The sequence below is a fragment of the Chiloscyllium plagiosum genome, chromosome 9 (assembly GCF_004010195.1).
Source record: "Chiloscyllium plagiosum isolate BGI_BamShark_2017 chromosome 9, ASM401019v2, whole genome shotgun sequence".
Classification (NCBI taxonomy): domain Eukaryota; kingdom Metazoa; phylum Chordata; class Chondrichthyes; order Orectolobiformes; family Hemiscylliidae; genus Chiloscyllium; species Chiloscyllium plagiosum.
In genome coordinates, this window is record NC_057718.1 from 35,655,069 (window position 1) to 35,677,023 (window position 21,955).

Consider the following 21,955-nt stretch of genomic DNA (forward strand, 5'->3'; position numbering starts at 1 on the left):
ATGAATAGAAAAAAAAGTTTCTATTTTCATCAAGAACTGCACAATACGTCAATGGGTAAATAATAAAAATGGCTTGCACATGTAATTATTCTTTTAACTTTTTGAGCTAGGTTTAATTTCAGCCGAACTAAAGGCTGTATTCAAAGTTTGTGCGAAGATTTGTAGCTCGGGTGCTCGTTGTTGTGGTTCTGTTCGCCGAGTTGGAAGTTTTTGTTGCAAATGTTTCGTCCCCTGGCTAGGCGACATCATCAGTGCTTGGGAGCCTCCTGCGAAGCGCTTCTTTGATGTTTCCTCCGGTGTTTATAGTGGTCTGTCCCTGCCGCTTCCGGTTGTCAGTTTCAGCTGTCTGCTGTAGTGGTTGGTATATAGATACAGATACAGAGTCAGTTTCAGCTGTCCGCTGTAGTGGTTGGTATATTGGGTCCAGGTCGATGTGTTTGTTGATGGAGTTTGTTGATGAATGCCATGCCTCTAGGAATTCCCTGGCTGTTCTCTGAGTGGCTTGCCCTATGATAGTAGTGTTGTCTCAGTCGAATTCATGTTGCTTGTTGTCTGCGTGTGTGGCTACTAAGGATAGCTGGTCGTGTCGTTTCGTGGCTAGTTGATGTTCATGTATGCGGATTGTTAGCTGCCTTCCTGTCTTCAACCGGAAGCGGCAGGGACAGACCACTATAAACACCGGAGGAAACATCAAAGAAGCGCTTCGCAGGAGGCTCCCAAGCACCGATGATGTCGCCTAGCCAGGGGACGAAACATTTGCAACAAAAACTTCCAGCTCGGCGAACAGAACCACAACAATAAAGGCTGTATATTTAATCTACATTGGCTACAAGCATCCCATTCAAAATGTGAGTGGGTGCTTCCGACATTGATACCCATGCATGCATTGCCAGCACAAAATCATTCTACTATTACGAGCGATGCTTCATTGCATCTTAGAAAGGTTTTTAACAACTGTTAGTTAAAACCACAAAGGCCTTAACAGAACTGGTGTGAGAAATCAAATCATTTTTGCAGTAAAATTTTCCAATCTGAGAATTACATTCTATACTTGGTGTAGTGCAGGGAGAACTGTAGTCCATGTCAAACCTGTGCTTTACCTGAACTTGATATCTGCAACGTTTTTCACAAAGTAGGAACCCAAAAATACTACTGTTTTCCTCAGGCTGACCAGCTTGGTCATGTAGAACATTAAAAAAAAGAAATATTAACCATAAAACAATAATCTGCCTTTACATTGCATCATTAACATTGGAAAACATTCCAAAGCACTTCACATGAGCATTATCAAACAAAATAGCACCAGAAGATATCAAGAGAAATGACCAAAAACCAAGACAGAGGTTTTAAATAATGTCTCAAATGAGAAGGTGGTTGAGGAGGGAATTTCAGAGATCAGAGCGTAGGTAGCTGAAGACATGGTTGACAAAGGAGCACCAGTTAAAATCTGGATTGTGCAAGACACTAACATTGAAGGATTGTAGATTTTGGAGGGTTGCAAGGCTGGAGAAAGAGAGAAAGAGATTAATTTTGCTTACTGAAATACAGCCTTTGTTTAATAGATTTGTTAATTTGGAAAAATTAATATGCAGTACGACTTACATAAATAAGACTATCACAATTTTTCAGAAAATTACACCCTGAAGGATTTAAAACCTTGTGTTAAAGCTTGTGGTCTAAAACATCTAAATAAACAAGGAATAATTAAAATGGAAAGCAAAAATCAAAAGTAAGATGCAAATAAAACCAAGATACTACATGGAACCCATCACACCCTGAAAATGCCCACATCAAATCACAAAATATTTCAGAATTACATTTTTTGAGATTACAGCTGTATGTTTGGAACATGGACACTGCAGCACAGACCTATTTTGGTTTTAATGGTCCTGTCACACTCAATTCTTACTCAGGTACACTGGGACCAAAAAAAACACATCATAAGCTGCCTTGGAGGGAGCTGTGTTTGGAGGGAAGGTGGTTACAAAGCTTCTGTTCCCTACAAATTCATCCCAATTGTTTAGAAGTTTTTAGGCTCCCCAGCTTAAAGGCATCACACAAACACTCACCCCCCAAACCATATCTAATGTTACTTCATAACTATAAAGACCCCATCATCTCAACCTGTGCCCCACCCAAATGCATGCATCCACAACAGCAATGTAATACAACACCACACACCCATGCTATCTCCATAGCCACTCAGCAGTATGCGCAATGAGCAGATCTCAGGAATCATACAGATGAAAATAAAGATTTCTAAAGTCTAATAGAGATTTCAATCACTAACACTTAATATTACTGAAAACAAAACTATTCATGGAATTGTTTTTTAAAAAGATCTATTAAGTAACCATATTAAAGACGGGGAAGTATTTAAAGTATTTTTAAACTGTCAACCAAGATGTGAATCAACACTGAAGAGCATCTTTGTAGTTTTTGGAAGTCAGCCAGCAATCACAATTACCTCTGCTGAAAAACTAGCAGTTGGGAATATTCAATAAAGAACGCTTTTATAAAAACAATAGGAATAGATGGTAATAGCTTTCTTCCGAGCTACACCAGGTAAACTATCAGTCTGGCAGAGGTAGTTTCCTTTTGACTCAAACTGACAGCTTTAACTTTTCTGTTCATGTTTAAATCATGGGGATTTAAAAATATTATATCAGGACACTCAACAGAATTTATATCTACTCCATAAATTTGTGATTTCCACATCATGAGTTGAAGCCCTTGGAATAGCCAGAATTGGACCTGTTTAAATGCAGCATACATTTCAATTTGCCCTAATAAATTCAGGTTTGCTAACCGCGTAGTTCACACTCCTCCCATTTCCTTCAGCTGGCAAAATACATAAGATCATACAAGTTAGGAGGAGTAGTAGGCTATCTGGCTCCTTTGAATCTGTTCTGTAAAAGACTGTTTGCTTTAGGCCTAATGTGCCAAAAATCTGATATTTCACAGATGTGAGAGGACCTCTGCATCTGATTTGATTTATTATTGTCACATGTACCTAGGTACAGGGAAATGTTTTGTTTTGTGTGCAGTACAAGCAGATCATACCATAAAATGTGCATAAGCATAATATAATAGAGCGAGAAATGTGATGTTACAGCTGCAAAGAAGATGCATAAAATGCGAGGTCAACATTAAATTTAAAATTTAAGAGGTCTATTCAGAAGTCTAATAGCAGTGGGGAAGAGGCTGTTCTTGAATTAAGATTCTTTCTGGACATGATGATTTCCTTAACTTCCTCAGGAAAAGGAGGCATTGTTGTGCTTTCTTGACCATCGCATCAATGTGGGTAGACCAGGACAAATTGTGGGTGATCAGCATTCTGAGGAACTTGATGTTGTCGACCATCTCCACCTCAGCACCACTAATCTAGCACCACAGGGGCTTCATCTTGCTTCCTGAAGTCAATGACCAGCTGTTTTGTTTTGCTGATGTTGAGTGAGAGATTGTTATCTTTACATCCTATCTCTTTCCTGTATTGTCTTGTCATTGTTTGAGATCCAGCCTACAATGGTGGTGTTATCAACGAATTTGTAGATGGAGTTAGCATGAAATTTGGCCACAGAGTCATGATTGTATAGAGATTATAGTAAGGGGCTCAGTATACAGCCTTGCAGAGTGTCAGTGTTGAGGATTTTTGTGGAAGGTGTTGTTACCTATTTTCACTGATTGTATTTTTGTCATGTTCATCAGTTTCAAAGGTCTCTGTTGTCAATTCAACTTTACAAAAATCTGGCTCATACACTTGATGAGCATTGAACTGCCATTTCCTAGACTGCAAGGAGAACAGAAAGGCATAAAAGGGTTTGAAGTTGTCATTGAGTTATTAAAAACATGTGCCTTTAAAGGAACATTATTTATCATTATTCTGCTGACTCCCTTTTGTCAAACATTATTTTTCACCGGAGGTAAGCCAAAAGCTATTCAGAAACTCAGCTCATTTTTATTGATTTGAGTCACTGGTATGTAGTTAAGACTGAGCAAAGAAAATTCTTCCTCAGATGCTTATGTTGTAATGCTGTGGGGTTAGTCACTTGCTTTATCTTTGGATACTGAAAATAATTTAAGGTGGCTCAGTAGTTAGCACTGCTGCCTCACAGTGCCAGGGACCCTTGGGCGACTGTCTGTGTGGAGTCTGCACATTCTCCCCGTATCTGCGTGGGTTTCCTCTGGGTGCTCCGGTTTCCTCCCACAATCCAAAGATGTGTAGGTTAGGTGAATTGGCCATGCTAAATTGCCCATATTATTAGGTGCATTAGTCAGGGGTAAATACAGGGGAAGGAAAAGGGTGTGGGTGGTTTACTCTTCAGAAGGTTGGTGTTGGACTTGTTGGGCCAAAGGGCCTGTTTCCATACTGTAGAGAATCTAATCATAATTTAATTACTTGAATCTAAAAATGAGGACTACACAAATTTAGCAATATTCTTCATTCTACATCATAGCATCACTATGCACTCACTGAGCAACCTAAAACAAACTTTATTTATTATCCGTACAGGAAATATTTCTCAACATTGAGACAGCTTCATTGTCAATTGAAACAAAAACTCAATATGTGGCCTAATCTCACGGAATATCATTTTCTAAATCAGTTTTATAGTTCTTTGTGAAAAAAAATGCTATGAAGAAATATAAAAAATACTAATAAAAAGGAAACAAAATCAGGATAAATGGGTCATTTTCAGGTTGACAAACTATAACTTGTGGAGTGTTATAGTGATCAAAGCTGAGCCACAATGAAGGAGTTGAGTATATGGTAGTTACATTTGCTGAGATATTTGTATGAGATGGCACACTTAGGAAGGAAGAATAGAAAAGCTAAATTATTTAAATGGAGAGACTGCAGAAATCCATGGTACAGAAGGAGCCAGGTGTCATATTGCATGTCACGGTGGCTCAGTGGTTAGCACTGCTGCCTCACAGCAAAAGGGTCCCAGGTTCGATTCCAGCTTCGGGTGACTGTCTGTGTGGAGTTTGCACATTCTCCCTGTGTCTGCATGGGTTTCCTCCGGGTGCTCCGGTTTCCTCCCACAGTCCAAAGATGGGCAGGTCAGTTGAATTGGCCATGCTAAATTGCCCAAAGTGTTAGGTGCATTAGTCAGAGGGAAATGGTTCTGGGTGGTTACTCTTCGGAGGGTCGGTGTGGACTTGTTGGGCCGGAGGGCCTGTTTCCACACTGTAGGAAATCTAATCTAAACAATAATAATGCCAGGTTAAACAGTAAAATTGCATTAATCAAAAACTCTTCAATTATTTAAGGATGATTAATTGCATCATTTAAAGTAATTCTGTCTTTCTTACATCAAATTGAATTTACTATAACAATCTAATTGATGTTCACCAGCCTCTTGAGAAAAATTAATCCTACGTATTTACATATATATCAAGATTATAAAACAATTCATAATTTCCCACCTGAGTCATACTATTTGAATACTGGATACAAAAGATAATACACAACTAATGCTCATTCAAAAGGAAAATTAAAATTGTTTAGCTATCAGACAGAAAAACAACTAAGCATGCAAATTACAAATAAATCAGCTTTTCAAGCACAAAAATGTAATTGGCAAAATTGACCAGCTATTTGATCACTCTAAATTTGAATCATATCTTGTTACAAAATCATATTTCAAAACTTTCTATGCTTAATAGAGAAATTACTTTTTGGCTATGTTTGCCAAATGCAAAAGAGGCCTCTAAAGAGGCAAAAAAGCAGAAAAAACTTAAAATCTGCAGCTTCTGACTGTGACAATAGTTCTTTGTGATATGTGGTGAGTTAGTTAATTGGAAGCACTGCTCAGAGACAATAAAAGCAAAATTAATGAATTTGATCACACTGAGATAGAAATCTTATGCAGCTTAAATAACTCAAATTAATAAATCTCTAAGAATAGATACATCTCTAAGAATAGACTGTTAATATTCCAGAGTGTAGAGAGAGACCAGGCAGGGATTTGGAAGGCTCTGACTATCATTCTGACAGAATCACTAACACAATATACTGGAAACACATCTGCTGTTACACCACACTGGAGTAGAATGTTGGAAATCAAGCCCGCTTCACCCAAAGTCATCACAAAAATTAACAAATTTATAAAAGTACTCAATATTTCCTAAATTACCTGTCTTTTAGACCTACATTGACAGAAAGCCTGGACCAGGTTTTGGTAATTAACAAGGATTACTATTTATTACAAGTAAGTAGATTCCAGTTACAGGCAAACAATTATGAACTGTCAGCATTCATTAAGACTGCATACCTGCATTATTCTGATGCATTCTGTATTCCATAGTTCATTAGATATTTGAATAAAAGCACCTATGAAAAGCTAGTATACATACCAAACCTACAAAATTGTGATAATTAAATCTTTTGCCTTATAAAAATGTCTTAATCAGGAGAACATGTGAAATTTCTTGATTTTCAAGTAAATGTGATATAGAATTTTTGCATTTACAAAATTGAAGTTCTACTTGCTAATCAGAAATCCCACCTTGTTTCTTCGGTTGCCACAAAAAATTCATCATCAGGGTCAATGATCCAGTTTGGCCGTTGTCTCTTGATTATGGGAACGGTCCCTGGCTGGATGGCTTTGATACCTGTTGACAGTCCTTTTCCATTAGGCAAGTATGAGAAATAGTCAATGCACTGAAACAGAGAATAAACCAAACTAAATTTGTTGATTTGCTATTGTTCACTTTTAGAGTCATTGAGATACAGCATGGATACAGACCATTCGGCCCAATTCATCCATGCCAGCCAGATATCCTAAATAAGTTCAGTTCCATTTGCCAGTTTTGGGCCCATATCTCTCTAAACCCTTCCTATACATATGAAAGGCATCTGGATGTATATATTTTGTAATTGTGCCAGGCTCGACCACTTCCTCTGGCAGCTCATTCTATACACTCGTCACCCTCTGCATGATAAAGTTGCCCCTTAGGTCCCTTTTAAATCCTTCCCCTCTAACCCTAAACCTACACCCTCTAGTTTTGGACTCCGCTCCCCTGAGGAAAAGACCTTGTCTATTTACCCTATCCATTACCCCCAGGGTTGATTAACGTGGACAATGAATATTTGATTTCCATTATCTGATTTCGATATCTGAACATTTCATGGACTGGAATGACATCAAAAAATGAAAAAAAATACTTAAAGATGGTCATAGTAAAGAGCTGACCACAAGTTGAATCAAACTTCACAAAACCATCGATAAACAAGAACCAGTGTGAACTGAAATTAATTTGTTTTTAAAATCAGAACAGACTGAAACCAGGCAGGTGTGAATAAAGTTGCGACTGCCATTTAATTCATATTTTTATTAGAAGATCAAAATTTGGAGATCAACACGCCTACAATTATCCAAATTTGGGGACAATGAACCTCGACATAGACAATAGGAATGCATAGTCTTGCAAGGAATTGTTGTGACAGAAGACGAGATGTATTAGTCATAGAGTCTTGGAAGTCTACAGCACAGAAAAAGGGCCATCGAGCCTGAGCTGGTCAAAACAAGTGCCTAGGTATTCTAAGCCATTTTCTTAGTATGTGGGCTAATGGCACTGTTTGTATTTGTGATGATACTATAGCTTTACGAGGTGTATTTTGTCCTTTTTTTAAACAGTAAGAAAGGTTGAGACAGAGGTGTGGAGCAGTCTACTTCAAAGCCAACAGAGTAAACAGCTTGTCAGATCTTGGGTTTGTTTTAAACAAGTTGGAACAACAGAAGCAACCTGAATGAGTGGGATCAAGCTCCCATAAAACCAGGATTTTTAGTTTTAACTTTCTGCAGTTGCTGGAGTATTGAAGCTGGATGTGGAAGCTCTTACTCTTCTCCCTGTTACAGCGAAAAGCTGCGGTTCACTTCCTGCTGCTAGAATTGCATGTGAGACAATCTATTTACTGAATTTGTCTTTTGGCAAAGGTGTGTTTATGGGATTTTACTATATTGGAAGAGTTAATGAGTAGTAGTTAATAGTCTGTTAAGTATTTTGATAGAGTTACAGGGAAGCCAATTCTTTTATTTTTATTTTGTCTGTATTTTAATTATTGTGTACGAATAAAGTGCATTTTGTTTCAAGTCTGGTACTTTGACCAATCAAATTGCATCCAGAATGCATCACCTTACACTTACCTTTAAAATCTGGACTATCTTCTAAAAATATTTTCCAGGGGGTTTGGTCTGGTCCATAACACCTTGGTACATAAGTGTACACATGAACCTCGATTATCCAAATGAGATGGGCAGGCATTATTTCATTCAGATAATTGATTCATCGGTTAATTGATTTCCTCTGGGGCTCGGAGTTTTCTGTGAAGTCTGCTCCCCGTTCAAGAGACTAGGCAGCAGCATACGGTGGAGAGACCCCGCTCACCCCCTATCTGCCCCCCACCCCCTTCCTAATGCCTGCCCAGACCCACCCCACACCCACACCTACCCTATCCACTCCCACCCCACCTCCTAACCCCATCCAACACTGCCCCCCCCGCCAACCCCGTCCGTGCTCCTGCCCCGCCCCAGTATTTCAGTGAGCCGAGTTTTTTTTTATCATTATACCTGTAAACAAAAGACGCAATCGGGGTGAAACAGCTCTGACGTAATGTTTCTATCGGGACCTTGAGATCCCCTTTGGATAACCCGAAATTCGGATAATTGAGGTTCCTCTCTACATCTACCTACCTTTTAAAATGCTGTGAGGACTTCTGCCTCTACTACCCTTATAAACAGCAATTTCCAGACTTCCAACACCTCAGGGTCAAATAAAAATTCCTCACACACTCTCCAAACCTCCTGCCCCATACCTTAAATCATTGTCCCCAATAATTGATTCCTCCACCAAGAGGAAATGTTCCTTCTGGTCTATCTTACCTATGTTCCTCAATTTTTTATATCTCAATTAAATCTTCACTCAGGATCATCTGCTGGAAGGAAAACAACCCCATTCTATCCAATCTCTCTTTGGAATAGAACTATCCAGCCCAAGCAAAATCCTGGTAAAATCCTGGTAAATCTCCTCTGCACCCTATCTAATGCAATCACATCCCTTCTACAATGTGATTTCCAGAACTGCACACAATACACTAGATGTGGCCTAACCAACATTTAATACAATTCCAGATTATCATCCCTGCACTGAAAATCTAAACTTCAGCTAAAAAAGACAAGCATCCCATTTGCCTTCTTAACCACTTTATCTACTCATCCTATCACCTTGATGGACTGGTGGACATGCACACCTAGGTCCCTCTGATGCTTGGAGTTTTCCAGGGTCCCACCATTCATCATATATTCCCTTGCCTTGTTTATCCTGCCCAAGTGTATGACCACACACTTATCTGCATTGAATTCCATTTACCCCTGATTAGTCCAACTATATCCTCCTGCAATCTAGGGCTATCCTCCCCACTATTTACCACCCCATCAATTTTCATACCATCCATGACCTTACTGATCAACCCTCCCACATTTAAGTCTAAACCATTCATATATATAACAAACAGCAAAGGCCCCAACACTGATCCTGCACAACCCCACTGGACAACAGCTACCAGCCACAAAAAGACTCTCTACCATCACCCTCTACTTCATGCCACTCTGCCAATTACGGATTCAATTAGCGAAATTTCCTTGGATCCTATGGACCTCTTACATTCATCATTTGTGACTGGAGTTGGAGAAAAATCTCTCTCTCACATACTCTGCTTTATCAAGAAAAATAAAAGCACTCTAAAGGAGAACTCAGAAGATATTTACAATACGCAAGACTGCCGTAGTTCTAGGAACCAATTCTGGTCTCCGGTTAATACCAGAAGAACACACTGAAGCCTTTAAACATTATATTCTTTTAGCTTCTTTTTTTATTGGACACTATTCCCTTTTAAACTTTGTACCCGTGCTTATGTGTTTGATCTTGCATCTTTGTTGTTTTCCTCAAGGTTTATGAAATGAGATGTAGCTTTATGCTAAAAGAGATAAAAAAATACACCTAAGGAGGTTGACAAAAAAAATTCCTGTGGATTACATTTCCTTGAGATAATCAACTGGAGAAATGTAAGTTCTAAATTTTCTCTGATATCTTTTGAAACTTAACAAGGAACAAAGCATGCTGTAAAACAGTTGCATTCTTAAGCTTATTAAGGTAGAACTTGAAAAGACTTCATCTATCTAAGAGTATCCCACAGGTTACATTAAAAACATTCTATGATAGGAATTGTGATACATCTGCTAAGTTTATGGGAACTTAGAACAGACCTAAAAGTCCAAATCATGAGTGCAATGTAATGCACTGGATATGTAACTGATGTGCAAGCTCTGTCAAATTGTTCCAAGCATTTGTTAGGCTCTCTCAATGGTCGTCTGTTGCAATTTTTTTATTATCAGGTCCCTGCTTCTGAATCAGAGCCCTTTCCTCAAACTGCGGCCCCTTTGTGCCTCAAATGTAACTTCCTGTATTCATCCAGCACATGGTAGAAACATGTGGGAGGAGCTTTTAGAAGCCACAATTATAGAAATTCTCACCCAAATAAAGTAAAAATCTTCAACAGTCACACCGGGCTATGTGAGTTGGCTCAATATTTTTGGCGCTTTCGATGTGGTCGGCTGTTAAGTAAATTGGGAGAGAGACTTTGTGAGGGGGGGGGGGGGGGGGGGGCGGGTGCAACAATTGTTCTCCAAACGTTGTTGATCATAATGATCATAATTCTTAAACATGGTGTGCTGCTGGTCTTCCCACTCAAGCTTGAAAATGATGACATGCAGGAAAAACAAAAGCAATTGGGAAAACAGCAAAAATCCAAAGAGAAAAAGAGGGATGGACACGGGATGGACAGGGGTATTAGGAAACTGATCATCACACTTGGATTTAAGAGTGAATTTACCAGTAACCGTAGAATTATAAATTTTATTCAATGTTTTTCTTAATCACGTAAATTCCGCATGCTATTTTTAGAGCGGAAACAGACAGGATCGTGCATCAAACCAATGCATGACATTTGAATGACTTGATAGATACTTGTAGGTGTTAATTGTATATTGATTGACAATTTAATTACATTCAGATTGAACGTTATTAATTTGGGATTCACTTGTGCTTCTATATATTGGAGTAGACAGAAACTATAGATGTTGGGCTTTGGGGTGATGTTTGTCAGTCTATATTTTCAAGGTTCCACCTGACCTTCACTGTCTGGCTATCTGAATTTGGAGAATAGGAACAAGCTCAGTACTTACTGATTTACTGATACCTTACTGATGCTTGTTAATTCCTGTTGTTACTAATGGACTGTATCTTATTGTTTCTGATTTGTTCATTTACTTAATTAGATATTTAACTGCTAACATTTCAACCAATTCAACATTTTCAAAATACAAAATGGCCATGCTTAAAATTAGATAAACTTAATTTACTCAAAATATATCTAATGACAGTAAAAACACCAGAAGCTATATTAGAACAAAGAACAAAGAGAACAAAGAAAATTTACAGCCCAGGAACAGGCCCTTCGGTCCTCCAAGTCTGAGCCGATCCAAATCTACTGTCTCAACCAATCGCCCAATTCACAAGCATCTGTATCCCTCTGCTCCCTACCTACTCATGCATCTGTCCAGATGCATCTTAAATGAGTCTACCATGCCTGCCTCTACCACCTCTACTGGCAACGCGTTCCAGACACCCACTACCCTCTGTGTAAAGTACTTGCCACATGTATCCCCCTTAAATGTTTCACCTCTCACCTTGAAAGTGTGACCTCTCGTTATTGAATCCTTCACCCTGGGAAAAAGCTTATCTCTATCTACCCTGTCCATACCTTTCATGATTTTGTAGACCTCAATCAGGTCCCCCCTCAATCTCTTTTTTTTCTAATGAAAACAAACCTAACCTACTCAACCTCTCTTCATAACTAGCACCTTCCATACCAGGCAACATCCTCGTAAACCTACTCTGCACCCTCTCCAAAGCGTCCACATCCTTTTGGTAATGTGGCGACCAGAACTGTACACAGTATTATAAATGCAGCTGAACCTACGCGTGTACGATTTTAACATGACCAGTCAGCTCTTATACTCAATACCCCGTCCGATGAAGGCAAGTGTACCATATGCCTTCTTGACCACTCTATCCACCTATGCAGCAACCTTCAGGGTACAATGGACCTGAACTCCCACATCTCTTTGCTAGGATTTGATGCTTGCTCCAAATCAAAGGAAGAAAATAGGATACCACTGGAAAGGTGTTTATCCTATGAATCCACAAATGCTTCTCAGCTAAAAGTGTCTGTCAGGATCTACTCTGGTTGCTTAACTTGTAAACTACACATTTTTGATGCATTGAACAAAATTAAATAAGTCGGAAGAGCCAGGGACTTAAATGTGCAGTCTGTGGTAAATATTCAACAAAATTCACTTACCATTCTTTGTGTGTGACTTGTAACATCTGAAAAATTTGATTAGCAGTTAAAGGAAGTTATAATCACGTCACTTGACAATACTCTATAGTCTGTCACTCATACGAGATTGACTAAAATATAATTATAGCAAAAATTTATTCAAGGTTAATTGAATAATTACAAATCAAGAAAACCAAAAAGCAAATGGAAAGCAAAATGCTGATCGACTCTGGTATACCACATAGAAACATAATGCATTTAAATGAATGGATGATCAAATATTGAAGTATTACTTTTAAATTCATTTTAAAATAAATCAACATACTCTAATTTTTTTTGCATAAATATGTGCAGGTTACAAATAGGAACAAACATACAGAAGTCATTTTCTTTCAATCAACTGTGAACTGCTACCATTATCTACAATACGAAATGAAGTTCAGACCCATTTGTGAGCACAAGTAATTAACAATAATGTATGTGCCAACTGGAGAATTTAAATCCTCTTAATTCTAATGTTATCAAAATTCGAAGAAAATAAATCTTGAATTGCTGGATTCAATCTACATTTAAGTTGATTAATTCCAAGGACTGGGATTACTTTTATACTATTTTAGAATTCAATCAATATTATATTTAAACCAAAGTGCAATACCCAATTACCAATGAATGTAAAATAGAAGTTTGAAGTGATCAGAAGGCAGCTCTTTCATGACGAAATTCAGATAACTGAGACTACTTGGATGAAACTTCAATAGTTAATGAACCACCTAGTGAACCCAGATAAGAATACAGTCTTGGGGTTGATATGATAAATGTTGTATGATGGTATTAATTTTAATTTAATTACCTATCTGTAGCCCTACATTTCTCACCTTAATTTGGTCACTGTATTGACTCCAGTTTTGTTACCCTAGTGATTAAGGACTCTTCCTGTAGGCAATGTAAGGGTACTAACAGAGATTATGTTTTACTTAACTTTATGCCAAAGGACTTACACAACACATGAACAACACAGCATGAAGTGAATTATAAAGATCTCCTTCATCCTCAATAATTGACTGACACAACATTTAAATGAGGTACTCAGTAAAATAAAAGGAAAGAATTGATATTATAAGATATATATGCTTGTGATTAAGATTTTTGTGGGATGATTCACTTAAGTTTATTTTTAGGGACAGTATTTATTGTTAACCTTGGTTTTGGCTTTGCAAAATGTCAATTTTTATAGAAAAGTTGAAATTTTAAACAGGGTGCACAATTGCATAATGTTGGACGCAAACCCAAAAGTTAGAGAAGAAGCTAAATGTTAAGCAGGTGATAGGATTAGCTGCATCCTCAATTCTCAGACTTAAAGCTTGGAATTGAGGCAAAACATGTAGTTCAATCGCAGAAAAATATTTTTATTTTGCATTAATACTCCATCTTTTCAACACATGTAAGAATATTGCATTAAATTTGAAAAGACAATGTAGCAAAGGGACTAGGTCTTAAGAATATCCATACTCCAAAAGGAGAGTAATATAAGCACCTCATCAAAGTCCCATGGACCACCTACAGAATGGGATATGCAACACTAAATAGGTGAAGTGGTAATATTTCTGAAAAAGCAAATAAAGTACATCTAAAATAACATTTTCCTTTTTGAAAACAATTTTGCTTCTGTATAATATTAACACAGACCTTAAGTATATATTATTACATCTTACCCCTATTGGACATCCAAGGTCGTTTCTTCACACCTCCTGAATGGAAATAAAGTAATTGAACGTATTTAGTGTTAGTTGCAGCATACATATTTCATCTACAAACAACTCACACTTCATCATAAAGTTGCTCATTTTATATATTGCAAACTCTAAATAATCATAAGCGTTACTCCCAGCAAGAAAGTATTCCATGTAGAAGTTGTTCATTGCACTTATAGTAATGTACATATAAAATTAATTTGGAGTCATAGACTTTTTTCAATACACAAATACCCAAAATTCTTCAAATTGAGCTCCTAATTTCAATTTGCCAATGACTGGGGATAAAGGAACTAATTCTAGTGGTCCCCAGTCTTCATAGCTGAGGTTATTTATATTAGCACAGGCCAAGAATTGAACCTGGAACCTTAAAACAAACTGTATGAATAAAGTTAGTGATTTTATTCAGGTTTTTGGGTGAACTGTAGCCATGTGTGCACTTTGGAGATTTCAGTAGAATGTGGCTACAACACAGATCCAGCAAACACTTTTTAAAATAGTGCCCTGCAAATGTAAGCTTATTCTTGAGTAAGTTCAGCCAAGGTCTACTTTCACACTCTAGTTTCCAGATGTCTTGGTGTAAATTAGGCCTCCAACCACCTAAGCACAAACATTGACAAAAGAGGATTGGAGCTGAAAATGTGTTGCTGGAACAGCGCAGCAGGTCAGGCAGCATCCAGGGAACAGGAGAATCGACGTTTCGGGCATAAGCCCTTCTTCAGGAATGGAGTCTGGGATCCTTATATGAGGAGAGAGGCTTCCCCGTCTGGTGAAGATAGATCCTGATCAACTCCATGATAGACATCTTGGTCCTCAGGTCCACTGAGGCACTTCACCAGGACTTTCTAGCATACAATACCTTGACCTTGAAATTACAAATAAGCCTTTTAAAAGTAATAGCAAATGCTGTTGGGGAGGTTTTAAACTAATTTGGCAGGAGTAATAGGGCACAGAATATACGTTGGGAGTAAGTTGGAATTTTGCGTGCAATTCTGGTCTCCTTCCTATTGGAAGGATGTTGTGAAACTAGAAAGGGTTCAGAAAAGATTTACAAGGATGTTGCCAGGGTTAGAGGATTTGGGCTATAGGGAGAGGCTGAACAGGCTGGGGCTGTTTTCCCTGGAGCGTCGGAGGCTGAGTGGTGACCTTATAGAGGATTACAAAATTATGAGGGGCATGGATAGGATAAATAGACAAAGTATTTTTCCTGGGATGAGGGAGTCCAGAACTAGAGGGCATAGGTTTAGGGTGAGGGGGGAAAGATATAAAAGAGACCTAAGGGGCAACTTTTTCACGCAGAGGGTGGTACGTGTATAGAATAAGCTACCAGGGTGGTATGCTTATGGTGGAGGCTGGTACAATTGCACCATTTAAAAGGCCTTTCAATGGGTATATGAATAGGAAGGGTTTGGAGGAATATGGGCCGGGTGCTGGCAGATGGAACTAGATTGGGTTGCGATATCTGGTCTGCATGGACGGGTTGGACCGAAGGGTCTGCCTCCATGCTGTATATCTCTATGAATATGAGGACAGTCCAGCAAGCAAAGATAAAGCAAATAGAATGCCCAGAAAGCTAAAATGTATCTATCTTAATTCAAGGGGCTTGAATGGTAAGGCAGATGAACTTCAAACATTGCATCAATACCATCTTCCCACATTCTGATCAATCACAGATATGGTTGAACAAAGGGTGGGACTGGCAGCTCAATATTCCAAGGTATAAAAGTTTCAGGCATGATGGGGAGAGGGGTGGAAGAAAGGTGGGGGCACTGTATTATTGATAAAGGAGACTGCAGTATTGTGCGAGGATATCTTGGAAGGATCTCAGAATGAGGCCATCTGCGTACAGCTTAGAAATAAGAAAAGGGGCAATCACTTTGTTGGGGTTATACTACAGGCCTCCGATCAGTCAGATAAAAGATAGGGGAGTAGATATATATGTAAATCACAAAGGTGTGAGAGAAAAAGGGCTTTAGTTGGAGATTTCAACGATGCTAATAAATTAAGGGGTTCAGTAGTGTGAAAGGTTTAGATGGAGTGAAATTTTTGAAGTGCATCCAGGAGAGCTTTTTGCACCAGTATGTAGATTGTCTAACTAGAGGTAGGGCAGTGCTAGATTTAATATTAGGGCAGGAAGCCAGTCAAGTGGTTGAAATGTCGTGGGCGAATATTTTAGGGATAGTGCTCATAACTCTGAGGTTCAAAGTCATTATAGAAAGGGATAAGAAATAGTGCAGATGTTATGTATCTTAATTAGGGAAAAGCCAATTTCAATCTCATTAGACAGAATCTGGCAAGCATAGACTGGGAACAGCTACTTGCAGGTAAATCTACATTCAGAAAGTAGGAGTCTTTCAAAAGCATAAAAGTGAGAGTTCACAGCCAACATGTTCCTTTAAGAGCAAAGGGAATGTCAGCTCGTCCAGGGAACTTTGGATGTCAAGGAATATTGAGAGGAGAAAGTGAGGACTGCAGATGCTGGAGATCAGAGCTGAAAATGTGTTGCTGGAAAAGCGCAGGTCAGGCAGCATCCAAGGAACAGGAGAATCGACGTTTCGGGCATAAGCCCTTCTTCAGGAATGAAGGTTCCTGAAGAAGGGCTTATGCCCGAAACGTCGATTCTCCTGTTCCTTGGATGCTGCCTGACCTGCTGCGCTTTTCCAGCAACACATTTTCAGCAAGGAATATTGAGAGTTTGATAAAGAAAAAGGAAGCATATTTTAGGTACAGAGTATTAAAAACAGGGGAGACCTTTCAGGAGCATAGCGTGTGTGGGGGTGTACTTAAACATAAAACAAATTACAAGGGGCCACAAAAATATCTTTGGCACATAGGATTAAGGATAACCACAAGGCATTTTAGAAGTACATAACAGTAAGAGGATTACAAGGGAAAGAGTGGGGCCTATTAGAGAGCAAAGGTGCATTGTCTGTGCCTGGAGCCAGAGGACATGGGTGAAGTTTTAAATGAATATTTCATCTGTATTCACAGACGAAAAGACAATGTAACTGGAGATTTTGGTTGGGACAGCAAGGTTCTAAAGGAGGTAAAGATTAATAAGGAGGAAATATTAGATGTTTTGGCAGGCATAAAGTTGTACAAATCTCCAGGGTCTGATGAGATATATCTCAGGCTGCTATGGAAAGCAAGGGAGGAGATTGCTGGGGCCCTGACATAGATATTTAATACTTTGCTGGCCACAGGTGAAGTGCTGGATGACTGGAGGATAGCTAATGCAGTTCCTTTGCTCGAGCAGAGTAGCAGGGATAGGCCAAATAACCACAGAGCAGTTATTCTGACATCAATGGTAGAAAAATTATTGGAAAACATTCTGAGGGACAGGATTGTGCAATACCCGGAAAGGCAGGATTTGATTAGGGATAGTCAGCATGGATTGACTTGGAGATCCTGTCTGACTAATTTGAGTTTTCTTTGGAAAGTTGACTAAATATATTGATGAGGATAGTGCAGTTGATGTGGTTTACATGGACTTCAGCAAAACCTTTGACAAGATCCCACAAGATCCCCCTTACGCAGAAGGTAAGAGCCCACGGAATCCAAGGCAAGTGGGTAAACAAGAGTTAAAGGATGATGATAGAGGGTTATGTTTGTGCTTAGAATCCTATGACTAGCGGTTCTCCACAGGGATTGATACTGGGACCCTTACTACTTGTTATGTACATTAAGAATATACAGTCATCGAGTTATGCAGCACCAAAACAAACTCTTTGGTCCACCTCATCCATGTCAACCAGATATCCTGAACTGATCTAGTCCCATTTGCCAGCATTTGGTCCACATCCCTCTGAACCCTTCCTATTTGTGTAGCCATCAAGATGCATTTTAAATGTTGTAAGGGTACCCATGTCCACCACTTCCTCTGGCAGCTCACTCCACACTTGCAACACCGTGCATGAAAATGTTACCCCTCAGGTCTCTTTAAAATGTTTCCCCTTTCACCTTAAGCCAATGTCCCCTAGTTTTGGGCTCCTCTACCCTCAGGAAAAAGATCTTGGTTATTCACCCTTTCATGCGTAGATGGCTACAGATGTGAATGCAGAAGGTATAATTAGTAAGCTTGCAGATGACACCAAAATTGGTGGGTGTGGACTGATAATGAGGAGGATGGTCTCAGTCTACAGTCTGATATTGGTTAGCCAGTAAATTAGGCAGAGCAATGGCAGATGGAATTTAATCCTGACTAGTCTGAGGTGATGTATTTCTGGGAGGTCTGATAAGGGAAGGATTTACACAATGAACAGAAGGTGCTGAGGGAGAATAAGGAACTAAGGAATCTTGGTGTACAATTTCATCAATCCGTGAAAGTGAAGAGGCATAAGGGATGCTTGTCTTCATTAGCCAGGTCATAGAATACAGGAGCAGGGATACCTCATAGCAACTTTTTAGAGCATTGATTAGACCACAGATGGAAAACTGTGCAGTTCTGTTCTACACACTATTGGAAGGACATACGTGCAGTGGAGATTCACCAGGATGTTGCCTGGGATGGAAATTTGCTGTTTTGGGGAGAGACTGGATAGGCAGGGTTTGTTTTCCTTGGGGTAGAGGTAGCTGAAGGGTTATTTGATTGATAATACAAAATTATACCAGGCATGTAAGAATCATGAAGATAGCATTAATAAGGGCAAGAGTAGGCAGACAACAGATGAACGTAAAAGAACTGGTGGCCTGAAGTGCATCTACTTTAATGCAAAGAGTATAGTGTGTAAGGCAGATGAACTTAGGGCTTGGATTGGTGCCTGGGAGTATTAAGTTATTGCATTCACAGAGACTCGGTTGAAGAAAGAGCATGATTGGCAACTAAATGGTCCAGGATATAGATACTTCAGACATGACAGGGAGGGAAGTAAAAGGGGGGTGGGGGGTGGAGTTACATTGCTCGTCAGTGATGATATCACTGCTGTGATAAAACAGGACATGATGGAGGGCTTGAGTAATGAGGCATTATGGGTGGAGCTGAGAAATAAGAAGGGTGCAGTTACATTGTTGGGGCTGTATTACAGGCCTCCCAACAGTGAGCTGAGGTGGAAGAACAAATTGGTAAACAGATTATAGAAAAACATAGAGGCAATAGGGGACTGGTGATGGGAGATTTTAATTTTCCCAACATTGACTGGGATACACTTAGCGTCAGAGGTCTGGATGGGGTTGAATTTGTAAGAAGCATCCTGGAGAGTTTTCTAGAACAGTATGTCAATAGTCCGATAAGGGAAGGGGCCATATTAGAAAACAATGGGCTCATCAGTGATAGGCAACATGGCTTTGTGCGGGGGAGATTGTGCCTTAATAGAGTTCTTTGAGGAAGTGACCAAGTTGATCGGTGAAGGAAGGGCTGTTGATGTCATATACATGGACTTTAGTGAGGCGTTTGATCAGGTTCTCCATGGTAAACTAATAGATAAAGTGAAGTCACATGGTGTGCAGGGTGCTCTAGCAAGGTGGATAAAGAACTGGTTGAGCAACAGGAGACAGAGAGTAGTAGTTGAAGGGAGTTTCTCGAAATGGAGAAAGGTGACCAGTGGTGTTCCACAGGGATCATTGCTGGGGTCACTGTTGCTTGTGAAAGATATAAATGATCTGGAGGAGGGCACTGTTGGTATGATGAGTAAGTTTGCAGATGACATGAAGACTGGTGGAGTAGCAGAAAGCATAAGGGACTGGCAAAGAACACAGGAGAATATAGATCGACTGGAGAGTTTGGAGGAGAAGTGGCAGATGGAGTTCAATCCAAGCAAATGTGAGGTGATGCATTTTGGGAAGTCTAATTCTAGAGCGAATTATACAGTAAATGGAATAGACTTGGGAAAAGTTGACTAGCAGAGAGATCTGGGAGTGCAGGTCCATTGAATCCTGAAGATTGCTGCACAGGTGATAGAGTGGCCAAGAAGGCATATGGTATGCTTGCCTTCACCGACAGGGTATGGAGTATAAGAGCTGGCAGGTCATGTTAAAATTGTACACGATGTTGGTTTGGCCGCATTTAGAATACTGTGTACAGTTCTGTTGCCACATTACCAAAAGGATGTGGGCGCTTTGGAGAGGATGCAGAGAAGGTTTACGAGGATGTTGCCTGGTATGGAAGGTGCTAGTTACGAAGAGAGGTTGAGTAGGTTAGGTTTGTTTTCATTAGAAAAAAATTTGAGGGGGGACCTGATTGATGTCTACAAAATCATGAAGGATATAGACAGGATAGATAGAGATAAGCTTTTTCCCACGGTGAAGGATTCAATAACGAGAGGTCATGTTTTCAAGGTGAGAGGTGAAAAGTTTAAGGGGGATACATGTGGCAAGTACTTTACACAGAGGATGGTGGGTGTCTGGAACTCACTGCCAGCAGAGGTAGTAGGGGCAGGCATGGTAGATTCATTTAAGATGCGTCTGGACAGATGCATGAGCAGGTGGGGAGCAGAGGGATACAGATGCTTAGGAATTCGGCGACAGGTTTAGACAGTAGATTTGGATCGGCTCAGGCTTGAAGGGCCGAAGGGCCATTTCCTGGGCTGCAAATGTTCTTGGTTTTTTTTGTTCTTTGCATGTTAAAGGTAGATCTTGAGGGGATTTGTGGAAAAATGTTTTCACCCAGAGTGTGTTGGCAACATGGAACGTGCTGTTTGTCAGGGTGAAGGAGACAGGTACTCTTGCAACACTTAAGAGGCACTTAAAATGCCAGGGCATAGTAGGCTATGGACCAGGTGCAGGTAAACAGGATTAGTCTAGTTTGCTGTTTGTTGGTCAGCATAGCCAGTGGGCCAATGTGCCTATTTCTACAATGTACGACTCTGTGACAAATCTGACAAATCCCTTACTTTATGGAAACCTTGGATGGTCTTGAACAAATGTGCTTGGAGTCTGTCGGAGTCTGTCAGAGTCCATCAGATAGGTGTGCAGATATGCCCATCACTTCCCATGCAAACTACAATGGTTTAACACGTCTAGAAATGTACCTTTTCTTTTAAAATTGCTTGTACCCTTAAGCATGCTAAAATCTGGCCTTTATCGCACTGTTAGTCAGCCTTGACTTTATCATTTACTTACACCTAACCAAAACAGATGCCACCAAGTCATCTTTTTGCTAATATATTTGTCTCCATCACTAGTTTTTCAGCCGACGTATTACTTTATACCCAATCAGCCATCTTGGTTTAATGGATCCTATTAATTGCTATGCACTTTGCTCTAAGTTGAAACTTTATTGCTGGAACAGCACAGCAGGTCAGGCAGCATCCAGGGATGCTGCTCTAAGCATTGACTTTGCTCTAAGCATTGAAATATTATCATGCCAAGCTACAATGGTCTGTATAAAATCATAACAAATAGGAGCAAGTAGTAGGACAATTGGCCAACTGAACCTACTCCAAATGACTGTCGCTCAATTCCACTTTCCTGCCGGGACCCCTGCCACCTTCTTTCCCACAGAAAATCCTCAGCTCCTTTGTAGATGTTAAAATTGATCTAATTCATAGAACATAGAACAGTACAGCACAGAACAGGCCCTTCAGCCCATGATGTTGCACCGACCACTGATCCTCATGTATGCACCCTCAAATTTCTGTGACCATATGCATGTCCAGTAGTCTCTTAAATGTCCCCAATGACCTTGCTTCCACAACTGCTGCTGGCAACGCATTCCATGCTCTCACAACTCTCTGTGTAAAGAACCTGCCTCTGACATCCCCTCTATACTTTCCTCCAACCAGCTTAAAACTATGACCCCTCGTGTTAGCCATTTCTGCCCTGGGAAATAGTCTCTGGCTATCGACTCTATCAATGCCTCTCA

General features: G+C 39.7%; 1 protein-coding gene across 2 annotated transcripts in view; it reads right to left on the bottom strand.

The window, feature by feature from the left end:
• Positions 1-21,955, bottom strand: part of LOC122552772 (metastasis-associated protein MTA1-like) — a 66,490-nt gene that overhangs the window by 31,626 nt on the left and 12,909 nt on the right. The window contains exons 4-7 of one of the 2 annotated variants that reach the window (XM_043695694.1): positions 14,119-14,154; positions 12,428-12,453; positions 6,513-6,667; positions 729-1,503 (exon numbers count right to left, since the gene is read on the bottom strand). In XM_043695694.1, the coding sequence (XP_043551629.1) occupies positions 1,389-1,503; positions 6,513-6,667; positions 12,428-12,453; positions 14,119-14,154 (332 nt within the window). In that variant the 3' untranslated portion in view covers positions 729-1,388. Of the gene's footprint in view, positions 1-728; positions 1,504-6,512; positions 6,668-12,427; positions 12,454-14,118; positions 14,155-21,955 lie in introns of those variants that run through there. The other variant, XM_043695695.1, reaches the window with a different exon arrangement.